This window comes from Mugil cephalus, chromosome 8 (assembly GCF_022458985.1).
Source record: "Mugil cephalus isolate CIBA_MC_2020 chromosome 8, CIBA_Mcephalus_1.1, whole genome shotgun sequence".
In the NCBI taxonomy this organism is placed as follows: Eukaryota; Metazoa; Chordata; class Actinopteri; order Mugiliformes; family Mugilidae; genus Mugil; species Mugil cephalus.
This window is the reverse complement of record NC_061777.1, coordinates 12,789,156-12,802,198: the sequence shown is the minus strand read 5'-3', so window position 1 is coordinate 12,802,198 and position 13,043 is coordinate 12,789,156. Positions and strand designations below refer to the sequence as shown.

At 39.6% G+C, this 13,043-nt stretch overlaps 1 protein-coding gene across 6 annotated transcripts in view; it reads right to left on the bottom strand.

Annotated features, from left to right (window-relative positions):
* Positions 1-488: 488 nt before the first annotated feature.
* LOC125012220 overlaps positions 489-13,043 on the bottom strand; it is a 37,531-nt gene continuing 24,976 nt past the window's right edge. Inside the window, exons 10-20 of one of the 6 annotated variants that reach the window (XM_047592047.1) lie at positions 8,392-8,937; positions 7,072-7,148; positions 6,553-6,774; positions 6,143-6,316; positions 5,529-5,628; positions 5,137-5,268; positions 4,398-4,484; positions 3,920-4,018; positions 3,425-3,466; positions 2,399-2,438; positions 489-1,714 (exon numbers count right to left, since the gene is read on the bottom strand). In XM_047592047.1, coding sequence (XP_047448003.1) covers positions 2,402-2,438; positions 3,425-3,466; positions 3,920-4,018; positions 4,398-4,484; positions 5,137-5,268; positions 5,529-5,628; positions 6,143-6,316; positions 6,553-6,774; positions 7,072-7,148; positions 8,392-8,937 — 1,516 coding nt within the window. In that variant the 3' untranslated portion in view covers positions 489-1,714; positions 2,399-2,401. The remainder of the gene's footprint in view (positions 1,715-2,398; positions 2,439-3,424; positions 3,467-3,919; positions 4,019-4,397; positions 4,485-5,136; positions 5,269-5,528; positions 5,629-6,142; positions 6,317-6,552; positions 6,775-7,071; positions 7,149-8,391; positions 8,938-13,043) is intronic. The other 5 variants (XM_047592045.1, XM_047592046.1, XM_047592050.1 and 2 more) reach the window with 5 other exon arrangements.

The following is a 13,043-nucleotide window of genomic DNA, read 5'->3' as shown; positions in this document are numbered from 1 at the left end:
CAGCTGGGATAGGCTCCAGCAACCCAAGTGAGGATTAAGCGGTACAGAAAATGGGATGAGACGAGAATATTAGCGGAAGCGAAGCCAACCAGCTAACAGTGCCACTCGCCCCCATCAGCCATTTATTGAGGCCAAAATGATTCACTGTCCCTACTACATTTAGTTATGTTTAAAGTTGAAAACTTGAATCTGTCAATTATTTATACATACCAGTTAGGTGTATGTATATCTGCTATGTTTATGCCGGTTGCAAGGCTAAATTGAAATCTACGGTGGCCCTTAAGGTCAAAACAACAACATTTCACAAAAACATGACATTTGAGAAAACACAACGACATTACAAAAACACATAATAATAATAATGCAATGTTGTTGCGTTTTCTGAAATGTTAATGCATTTTCTGAAATGTCGCTGTGTTTTGACCTTCAGGGCCACTGTAGATTTCTGACAAATTCGTTCTATTTTACAAAAAGAAGGAAAAGACTAGTTGGGAGGAACACATTTTAATGAAGTGAATCATTTTACATATTTTACAGCAAATAAATACTATGCCAGCCACGAACAAACATGTACAAATATAAAGAAACAAAAACAGACGTGCCCAAAACTGCGAGGTGGACACCTTCTAGCCCGTGCCCTGTCATTGTAACATACACTATCGCCTTATTTCCTCTCCACTTCCAAACAGCCTCTCTTTTTCTCACACACAATTCAGATGAACCATCTTTAAATATTATTATAACAGCGCACTATTCTGCGTTAGGGTGAGTAATTAGATCTGAGTACACTTCAACAACTGAAAGCATGCAACATATTACTGCAGCTGCTGATATCAGCTTTTTTTGCTAACTTATATCAAGTTGCTTTATTTTCACAGTGACACATAAGGACTACTGACAGCTTTTTTTTCTTTTAAAAAGATTGGACGAGGCACTGAACGATATTGTGACACAATGTTAAACCTCACTGTGACAGGTGGCGTCTGCACCTTTGTAAACTCTTCACAAATAGCTCGGCCACTGTGTCCTGCCTGTACAGTAAGGCTTGTAAAGTACAAAGATGTTTGTATCATTTTGTGTATGGAATAAAGTGTTGTAAACCTTGATGACCTTAAATTGTAGTCTAAATAGAGATTCACTCAACATTACAGTCTATTGACAGAGCTACATTACAGTATCGTCCACAAATGTTAACTTGCGAGAACACGCAGTTGAATATGTCTTCCGTTGGCTTGTATTTGGTTATATGTTAAATGCATGATGCACCTTACATTGCCTTTACAAACTTAATATTTAGCAATATGATGGGTTAATTATTAATACATTCATTTTATGAATACATAAATGCAATAAGTCAGTGAGGAAATTCAACGATACCCATAAAATCTGTTACATATTAATATTAATAGCTCAAATGAAAGGCAAAAGAAACTAAACCTAATGTAAGAGCACCCTCCTTTCAGCACAGTGGCGGTCTCTGCAATACAAACAAGAGTACTGTCTATATAGCACCCTCACATTTTCATTTTCCTTCATGAAAGAGAAGTTGCCTGACCCACTGCTAGTTGTTGCCCTAACAACTATTTGCTGTACGTGCCATGCTGCACGCTGACTTTCATATTCAGACATGCTGTAGTAGAGTACAGCAATATGCATGGAGAAGACAGGCATCAGCCAGGGATCTTGTCAAACAGCCGAGTTCCCCTTGTCGACTCTGAGTGAGAAAGTAGATGAGAAAGAATAGAAATTACTGCAATGCACTTGACTTCATATAATATTAATATTAATAATATGATAATAACAAAAATAAATGGAATGTGAGAATCAAAAACAGTGGCCAGAGCACAGCTCAAATTACAGTCATATAATATTGTGTGTGTGTGTGTGTGTGTGTGTGTGCGTGGGGGTGGAAGTGGGAGGCTTCTGTGGGCTTGTTTTTATATATTTGTTCTATGTGTGAAGCACCTTGGGCTGCAGTTCATTTGTACGAAAGGTGCTATATAGATAAAGTTGTAGCAGTTAAAAATAAGAACACAAAGGTGAACATTGGATCTCATCTTCTACTACCACTTATCTTCACTAAGGTTACGGTGGTTGCTGAAGCCTATCTCAACTGTACAAAGGTGAATTCTTGGAATAATAATTCTACTTCCCTCGTTAAACAGATCAGTTCGCATCTGACTAAAAGGAGACATAAAAAACTTTTCAGTATCAACACTAAACTAGTTCCAATCCCTGTATGTATCGATAATTTGTCACTGAGATTAGTTGACCAGATAAAAAGTTGCTACAAGATAGCATAGACTTTATGTTGGCAATATCTTCCCTATCCAATGAACACTTGGGGATGCCAGCGGTTTATCTCTGTTATCGTCAATTACAGAGGACGGTGGCTTACCACTTACTTAGCTGCTGTGTCCTGCAAGTCTGTATCCAGTCTGGTTTAGCATTGGGTTAGAGGGCAGAGAGCAACTGTTAGTAAGGGACATTGTGAAGTGATCGGGCAACTGTTTGTCATGCATTTACGGGGGATTTATAGTCTTTACCAGCACTGTCACTGAAAGACAAAAAGAAGCTGAGGACAACAAGCATTGGTAAGAGGGTTCAGGTTCAAAGGAGTGCACTGCAATGCATAAGGTTCAACAATTTTCCTCAAATAGTCAATATTTGACCATTTAACATTTGCTTGTTAGACTTTTTTAGATGTCAGAAGCACTGGGTACGAGTTAGTCTGTGGTTTTCAGCCTCTATACATGCTCAGTTGTAAGTGAGCTGCAAGCAGACCATTTAACCTCAATGAAACGTAGATCCCGATTTAACCAATCATACATAAAATCCTGTGTATCTTGCATATTACTGTATTTTCAACAGACACCACTTCACTGGTAACAAGTGGTGTGAATCTGTACCAGAAAGTGTGGAACTTTCAGGTGAATGTTGTTTTCTTATCACAACATTCAGTAATTACAATATACTGCACTTTAAAACCAGTATGCGTAAAAAAGACTTGTTACAATGTGGCCGTAGTGTCAATAAAGTACCTCACTGACTGCCAATGACTTCGTTTTAGTATTAATGGTTACGGGGCAGAGCATGTTGCAAAAATGCCTCATGCTAATTGCTGTTATCTATTAGTGAGTTAGTCAGGTGCAGTTACAATCAGGTTGTTAGTGCAAGATACAACAATCCATTTACTATACGTTGATTATCTTTAAATTAACTTTAAATGTTACACATAAAAAAATGAACCAAGTTACAGAAAAGGCCGCATCACAGACTCAATCAGGAAATCAATATATCGGTCTTGCTTTATGTTTTACACAAAGACAGCCACAGGTCAGTCAAAGGTTAGTCCCAGCATGTGAACATTCCTGGCAGCGTTGAAGGAAGCACTGAACAACATAACCAAGGTTAGGGAGTTTACCTCAGACATGCAAATTTGTGTATACCCCTCTCCTCGTCATACCTTGGAGCAGAGTGGGAGATGTGTAAACATGCCTAATTAGGGCAAATGGACTAAAGGTTTTGGTCCCTGTTTCCTCTTTCTAGTGCATGTCTTCAGCACGAATTACAGCATTTACATTTTACCATGGCCTTTATCAAAGACAAAGTCAACACAGAACAAAAACACACCACATAGAAACATAGTTGGTACACTGTATCATATAATTAAAGATTACATATCAACCACCTGTTTTTAATATTCAATTTAAACGGGCAATGCTGGAGTAATGATTAACAGAACTGCAGTGGGGTAAAGGAGGGCACGGTGAATTCATTTGGTAACAGGGTTCATTTATAATCAAATAAGGAAAGCACAAGATGAAAATGCGGCATTGCAGGTATTTCTATATTTCCACCATGAAAGGGCCAAAAAGGTGCAGCTACAGACATTAAATTCTGATATAGTCTCACTCACTTGATGATGCTGGGTGGAATGTGGACGTACTCCATTGGGATAATTTCTCCAAGCTCTCGCAGACTGTTCACATACTTGATTTTACTGCTGAACTTGGAGCTGTAGAAAACAGAAACCATAACGTTATTTTTTCAGCGTTTTCATTTAATCCTCCTATTATCCTCGAGGTCAATTTGACCCCAATAAATATTCATCATTCAAAAAAATAACAGTAAAGGGAGGGTCAACTTCCTCAACAATGAGGATAATAGGAGTGTAAAATGAGCTGATAACAGAAACTGGGAAATTGTCTCCTAGATATCCAGGAATGAGCTATAAAGATATCAGGTCTTGAACTGGGAAAGTGCCACTTGCTACCCAGATAATGGCAGCGTAGACATAAAATAAAAAAAAAAAAAGTTCATACATAATAAGCAGTGTGAATGACATCAGAGATTTAGAGTACATTGTTAATAAATAAAATAAATGACAACGAGACCTTATGAAGGGTCTGGTGATTCCGAGTAAAGTCCGTATGAACCAGGAAGGGTGAACAATGATGAACATCTTCAGGTTTTTCTTCAGTCTGCGATAAAAGAGGAGAGGTAGAGGTGGTAACTCAACTAATAGCTTTCACTATACTTCCTGGTTGGACCTGTTAAAAAATGGATCTGGCAGCTCAGTTGACGGCCAGATACTGTAGAATTAATGGTAAACGCTGCTGTTGAAATCAAAACTGTTGAAACCATTTACCACTGTTCCTTTTTCAATCACAACAAAGATTCTTCCACCTTTGCAGTTACCTGAGGTTAATTTGCACGTTCACTTACTTTTTCAAAGGAGTTATATCTAAGTTACACGTTCCAGATTCTACTGGAACCAATTACAGCTGGATTACTGCCTTTGGTCTTATTCATCTTCTTTCACAATTTTGTTAAAAAAATGTGATATCTCAAACATAAATCCCATCACCATTTTTACATAAATCTTTAAATTAACTGTCAACAAAAAAATGAAACAAAAAAAGGAATATTTTCAAAAAGTTTTCTTAGGGGGATTATTGCAGTCTTGTCTTAGTCTTATATATGTCGATATGTCGGTGATTAATAACAACATTGATTTTAGATATAATGCCAATAATATTCAACATTCATGTGATATCAAGTCAAAACAAATAATCAGTGGACACAAATTGAACTGTAGGAGGATATTAAATATTAAATATGTGTAAATGTTACCTTCTGTCTATCATTTGGTAGCACCTCTTCATCCAAGTAAATCCTGGCATCCTCCTGCGAGGTGTGGCCCCATTCAGGTAAACAATCATGTAATCCTCTGCTACCATTAGTTCCAAGGTACTTATTACATACCTACACACACAGAGACAACAGAAAATACTGTGTTAAGACTGGTGTATGTTTATCCATAATGACTGCAATAAAATATACAACCGGTTTTAATCAAGCGGCTTCAAAATCTTAGAAATTTCTCCCTAAAATAGTAAACGAATAAAGATTGTTGACTGGATGCCTATATTATTGAAATGAGATGTGAGTGTGACAATCAGGAGTAGACACATTTTGTTCAGCATGTCCACATGCATTTGAGCATGCACTGATATGTTACTCACAGAAAAAGGTTTTCCATGACATAATTGTAATTGTCACAGTCGCTGTCTGGTAAGAAACATGCTGCAAACACTATGATGGCATTCTTCTCAGCATAATAACCTGAAAATGTAAAACACAGACACAAAGAGGACAGTCAGTTTGGGACACTCATTGCACAAAAACCTGTGCACGTCTCAAATTTGCAAACAGTCCATATCTGACCTGCCTGTGTTTTTCTTAAATTTTTTTTAAAACATTAAGACAAGAACTGTTCCAGTCATTCCTCCATAAAACATCCACCCCCTTTTACTGCAGTTTTTTGATCCTGTGATTCCCAATGATTAACAGCTTCACAATTTAAATTTCAATCAAATCATCAGTGTATAAAGACACAGATGGCTCAGCAGTGTTCAGGAAGATAAAGAAATATTCATTAAATTAAACCACACAAAAAGTAAAATAGTGCTTGATCTTAAAAGAATACGCTTTCATTAACTAAATGTAGGATTACACTAAACAAAACAAAATAACACACAACTGAGCGGGGAGAAGAAAGAGGGCACCAGCGGATTTCAAATAAACAGAAGCTAAAAAACATAAAGGGGACACTGATTCGAAACGCGTGTTTGCACACCTCCGTGAGAAATGACTCTTCTGTACGGCTCAATGCACTTCATGTCGATGCGATGCTCCTGCTCTCCAATCACCACGCTCCTCCACAGCCTGCTGTCCCTGCTCTCCTCAGCTGCTCTGTGGCCTGTGGCACTCGACGCCGCTCCTGCACCTAAATTAGACTCATCTGAGTCCCCTGTTTGATGACACAGCAGCAAAACAAAACAATAAAAAGGTTGGTGCAAAAAGACCACCATCTGTCTGCCGTCTTTTCCCTTTTACTTTTTCTCGTACACTGTAAGTCTGCTGATGGATCATGGATGCTGCAACAACTACTGCAAAAACATATGAATTTACTGGCGCGTTCTGTACCCGTCTGTTGTCTTTTGCATTTGGACATATTTGCATTGTATCTGCAGCCGTGTGTCTCACCATGTCTGTTGAAATCCAGGGAATCAGCCTCATCCGGAGTGTCCAAGTCATCTATGTTGACATCCAGGTCATCCCCAGTGTCCAAGGCCTCGTCCTCTGTATCCAGGGCATCTTCTGAGAGGAGAGACCCCTCACTGCGGTCCAGTGAAACGTCCAGTGGTGGAGCCGCCAACTTCCTCCTCTGATTAGAGCCGCCTGATGCATCTGCTGAGGAGAGTTGGTCTGTCCACAGAAAGTTTAATTTCCTTTAGTGTTCAGATTAAAAACACGAAGAGAAGAAAACAGAGCCCAAAACTGTGTAGTTTTTACATGAAAAACAGGAATACGGCCATATTTCTCTTCATCTTGGCCAGTGCAATTATCCTCCAAAGACAAATTCTCTTTACCTTCCTAAGCAACAAACACAACAAAACTATAAAATGATATCCATCTTACTATTATCTTGTGCAGTCAGTGTTCAAAAGTTTAGTTTCAAACTAAAGTTTCAAACACTTTTAGTTTATCTTTCTGTTTACTTACCTTCTCTGCCTTCCATCTCCTCAGCAGCTTCCTCACTGGAGGCCATCTTCAGCATCATCCCTCCTTGTTGGGAATGTCTGCTCAAAGGCACAGAAATACAATAGTGATCTACTACATAAATGATCATTGCTATAGCAAATACCACCAGAGGCACAACCACAAATAGTACTGGGCCAAACAAGCCAAACACAATCATCTACAAGGTAGAAGAATCTAACTTGCACCAAGTCATTTAGGCAGAAAGACGTTTTCAATTTGACTCTGGACGTAAAAGTCTACAGTAGTGACAAAGCAGACAGAAAGAAGCGCACTCACTGCTTCATTCCCAGGCTGCACGTGTGGGCTGAGGAAACAATACTGAGCAGTGTTGCCACCTCCCCCCAACCAAAGCCCCTCTAACAGACTCTGATTAGCATAAGGCCCGCTAACAATAGAGAGAAGCAGTACAAAGAATCTAGTACACATGGTTATAGACACGAAGACTCGTAGACACACAATGTTTTTCCTTTTTTAAAAAATCTCTGTCAGAGGGCCTACCTACCTTTCCCTCATCCTGTCTTTGCTCAGCATGAGCGACTAAACCGCTCTTTCCACAATGAAGTCACATGACCACTTAATTATGGAAAGATCTGTTGTGTATGACTGGGGAATACAGGGGAGGGTCGTGTATCCCAAAGAGGAGGCAGGGCATCAGAATTACAAAGTAGGGCAAAACAAGCACCGTGATGCAACTGCTAGCAGGAACAATTATACTACAGTACTCACACACACACACACACACACACACACACACACACACACACACACACACACACGTACGCCACATGATCATGGAGAAAATAATTGCAGGAAATTACATCAGTTTAGGATGTTTGACATTATGATGAATGCCTTTGTTTCTAGCTACACACCTGCAAACTGGAACAAGGACTTTGGATTTTGTCCGGGGGGATGGGGGGGGCAAGATAAAATTAAATCTGGGTATATGAATACTGTCTCAAGCAATGAAATAGATAAGAGACTAATCATTACATTGCATTCCTTGTTTTGCAACTCTTCACTTCAACTTTTTATATCTCACTATTTCTCATGGACAGAGAACTCCTATCATCATGTTTTATCTTTTTGGAAAGGACAGTGAAAAATGACCCTTATCTATTATAACGTCGCACAAAGGGCAGCTTACACAGGTGATATATTTTTAGCTGATACATCATATTATTACATCACATACAAGAGTTGCAATCAAAGTGTTACACAGCAATGAAGCGCCTGACTCTACTGAGGTGCAACATTGAGTGTACATGAGTGAAAGCTCACCTTGACAGGAGGAAGTTAACATATCCCTCGGTCACATATCGTGCATGATCTTCAGTCTCAGAATGGACATCTGATTGGTAGAATGGCTGTCCGGCAAACTGAGATTGACCGCGGTCGCACTCATATGGACTCTGACCGTCAGTTTGATACTGAGAGTACTGGAGTTCAGAGGTACATACAGAACTGGGGTCACCTACATAGTGGCCGTCAGCTACATACTGACGACTGAAGCCTGCATCATCCAAGCTGTACTTTGCATTAACTCCGGCTTCAAAGTAGTCCTCTGACTGCTCGGATCTATACTGTATAGCTGTGGCATCAGTTGTAAATTCAGCATAGACATCTGTGTGAGTCTGCTGACCACTGGATTTGGCATCTGCGCAGGCTGGGTATGCACACTGGTTTTCAGTTCTTTGGTCAATGTGGTGGTAGTTGTAACCGTACTGGGTTTGACCCTGAGGTGTGTTCTGACTTCCTGTCCACTGGTATGCAGCATTTTCGTTGGTTGGCTGGGGTGACAGCTGTGATATCACGTCTTGGTGTCTTCTTTCATGGGAATGCAGGATTGGTGACCAGCACAGAGAGATGGAAATAGGTAGAAAGCATTAAATAAACATGGAGTACAGCAATACTAGTACATGTACATGGATAAATGCATTTCTGGGCCCCACATTAATCTATACATTAAACATATATTAAAACTCTGTCAAATGTAGGCCAGTAGGTATACATTAAAAACATTTAGTTATATGCATGACAAGTATTTTCATTTCATACCAGCTTGTTTACGTCACTGGTATTTTTAAATCAGGCTAACATTAAAGGCACCTAGTGGAGTTTTTAACTACTCGTTTTACAAGCCACCGTTTCGTTTATTCTCCTCTCCAGATCTTTATGATCTAAAATCGATTCTCATCAGTACTTTTGATACTTCAGTCATTTGAGGTAATGTGTATCATGAACAGTGGAAAGTAACTAAACCACTACTGCTACTACTACTACTAGTCACGGCAACACAACCAACCTTGTGATACACCTCAGGTTAGACCGCGACACACAGAATACGAGGCATTTATGATGCGGCGGGTGGTCTTACTATTTTACTTCTTATTTTACTTATTCTTTTAGTGGTTGAAACACAATTTTCAAATATTTTGTATGACTGTGTCGTCTGTTTGTTTTTTCTGTTGTTGTATTAACTCGTCTATATAGTAAATGAGGCCACCACCTCAAAACTTTAGATTTACCAGACACATTAGGTGTATTTGCATAAAGTATTGGAATCGTGGTATCGAACATCATTATTAATGTGGACAAACCCATCGTGACGTCACCCATTGGATTCGGAAACTTGAAACTGAAGCCCGAAGTTTGCAGAGCTTGCAGTTGTCATGTTGGATGTGCTTTGCCCCGCCCACATTTGGATATCCCAAATATAGGCATGGAGGTTGTGTTGGGGCGGAGCTAAGGCAACCTGGACGTTGATACCCACCCACCAAACTCTCCGCTACAGTGCTGGCTCAGACTAGCAAGCTAGGCTAACCCTAACCCTAAAATATAAAAATATATTAAACACAGTCATCAGTTAGTGTTTAATGTATTTAATTAACAAAAATCTTAGAGTTCCGTTAAAAAGTTATGGATCACATTTCAATAAATTGTATTGCATTTGCACTTGTTAGGACTTTTGTGCTGACTGTAACAAGCAAATACTATACTAATACATACACATTTATCATTAATCATAATAATTTGACAAATTAAAGTCAAAATAATCAAGACATTAACACTAAGGTTAACACATCAGAGTTGTAAGAAGGAATCGTGATGAAGTGATGATGACGTGTTCTCTGCCCTGATGAGAAGTCCAGTTAATCCAGTTCTTCACCTCATGTAGAACATCACTGCTCCACTGGAAACACAGACAAATAGATGTAACTATTGACATAGTCATGTGAAATAATGCGTTTTATGTACATATGATAACATACATAATGTCTATGTGTACAGTCAAAGTTTGGTTCCTTGATCGTCTAAATTTACATTACCATCTAACTTCAGCAACTAACATATGACCTTGTTTCAACATCTAGACTAACATTATGTCAGGGTCCATGTGATAATATAACATCTCATCTTATCTCTCCCCTACTGCTTATCTTCATTAGGTCGCAGGGGTTGCTGGAGACTATCAGCACTATCGGGCGAGAGGTGGGATACACCCTGGACAGGTCACCAGTCCATCGCAGGGCTAACACATAACGAAACAACCATTCACACTGACACCTACGGTCAATTTAGAATCACCAATTAACCTAACAAGCGTGTCTCTGGAGGGTGGGAAGAAACCAGGGTACCTGGGGAAAACCCACGCAGACACAGGGAGAAGCTTCCAAGTCTTTCATTAACGTTGTTACTGTAACATTGACGATATGAAACATTTGACATCAACAATATATAAATGTTTACTACTTTATGTTGTGGACTAATGTTTCCCAAAGTGACAAACATTATTTAAAAAATGATTAATTACGTTTTAACTTCAGTGCAGTCAGTGTTTGATTGACAGTCTCGTTAACTTTATACTGGAGCCCTACTCCAGTTTAGATAGTTAACTTCAGCTACCAGGCTAGCTATATATGACCATATAAATAATACTACAAATTCACTTACCTGATGTTCTCGTGGGGGTTGAAGCAAAGCAGTTAGGTATTATTTGTATTTAAAATGATACAAAATGGACCAAACCCTCAAACTCAGCCAAAAGTTGTCATTAGCTCAGGGCTCAAGGCTAGCAGCTAATTAAGAAGAATTTTAAACCTTAATAAAAGATAAATGAATGAACTAGAAAAACAAATCCCATTACAGTTGTTATGAATAGAGAAATAAGCTATGCAACCTCTTTTTTTTCTGTACCAGGCTGCAAACATGTCTAATATCGCTGTAAAGTTGGGGTTTTTAACATTGGGGTCTGTGGGAATTTGCTTTCCAGTGGCATGGGCTTCATTGCTAAGACCATGTTGCCACCTGGGTGTTGGAATACTGTATATACTGACCCCTAGTGGAGGGGGTCAGCCGTGTGCACGTTTCAGTAACATTCTGAGCATCTATATTGACCCTGTGTCACCTTATCTTATTTTGGTCATTAGGTTACAACCAATGAAGTGTCCTGTGTAAGACTAGCACGGAAAGTAGCTAGCATTCGATGATTCTACCATGTCTGAAATTTGACGTGTCGTAACTGGAGTAATGGCCCAAATAGAAGAAAAGATTTGAAAGAGACGGGATAGCATCTGCGCTACACAAGCAGCCAGGTGAAAAACAGGTAAATGCCTTAATATAGACTATGGGACAGAATGCTGAGGATGTAGTGATGACACTCCAACTTACCGAAGCACAACTAAAAGAATAAAACACGTGTGTCAGAAAGGGAGAAAGCTACTTTGTGGTGAAAGGGTATGTGATTTTTGAACATGCGAAATTTTACCTGAGATACCAGGAAAAGGGGTAGACTGTTGATAGATTTATCACTGCACTTTACTGTTTGGCAGAGCACTGTGGCTACGGTGCCTTGCACGATGAGATGATAAGAGATAGACGCATCATGCGGACTTTGTGATAAAACACCATTGGGGCAGCTTCAAATAGATGCAGAGCTCACTCTAGAAAGAGCTGTCACCCGTGCACAACAGAGTATAAGAGTGAATGAGGACTCATGAAAAGTAATTTCAAACCAGACACAAATATAAATGTCAGCGTTGGTTTTAAGCAGAAAAGCTACGCTGAGAACAAAGGTAAAGTGCAAGTGGAATCCAGGAAGAGAATAAATGCAGCGAAGTATCAATTGGACAAGAGGTGTTGCAAGAGGTGCAAAGGTAAACAGCAATGGGCTGCTCGCGATGAAAACTTCAGAGGGAGGTCATTACACCAGAGTGTGCAGACGCAACAGTTCTCCCTGAATCAGAGTATAATGCATGTAAATATTTCCCACCGTTGTAGAGGTCTGACAAAGTCCCCCAGAATGAACCGTCTCCCTGCTAAAGGAAAATTCACAGCCACACTAAAGAGCACCAGCTTTAACAACAGCAGTGAGCAGAACGTTTACCTTGTATCAGGGGTAAAGTTAGGACTAATTAGCCGCACTGCGGGTGTTGAACTGGGACTTGTAGACACAGTAGTGGGCATCAATGCTGCCTACATTCAAAATAAGATAAAAGAACAATTTCCACAGTTATTCAGCACTGAAAGGAGATATCTCCAGATTGAGAAAGAGGCCCAAGCAATCACATGGGCATGTGAGCGTTTCTCAGACTTTCCAGTGGACATAGACTTCGACATAGAGACCGAACACAAACCTCTTGTACCCCTCTTAGGTTCAAAAGACCTGGAAGAACTTCCAGCAAGAATCCAATGACTGCGCATGAGACTGATGCGATACTAATACACAATAGCCCATGTGCCTGGGAAATACATAGCCACTACAGACGTCCTGGCAAGAGCTCCCCAAAAGAGAGAGCCCGACACTGACTTAGAAATACAGCTGAATCTGTATGTCAACATGATTCTGTCCAGTTTTCGAGCCACAGAGAAAGGACTACAGGAAATAAAAGACCAGGACAGACGCGAGATAATAAAAGAAGTGAAAAAGTACT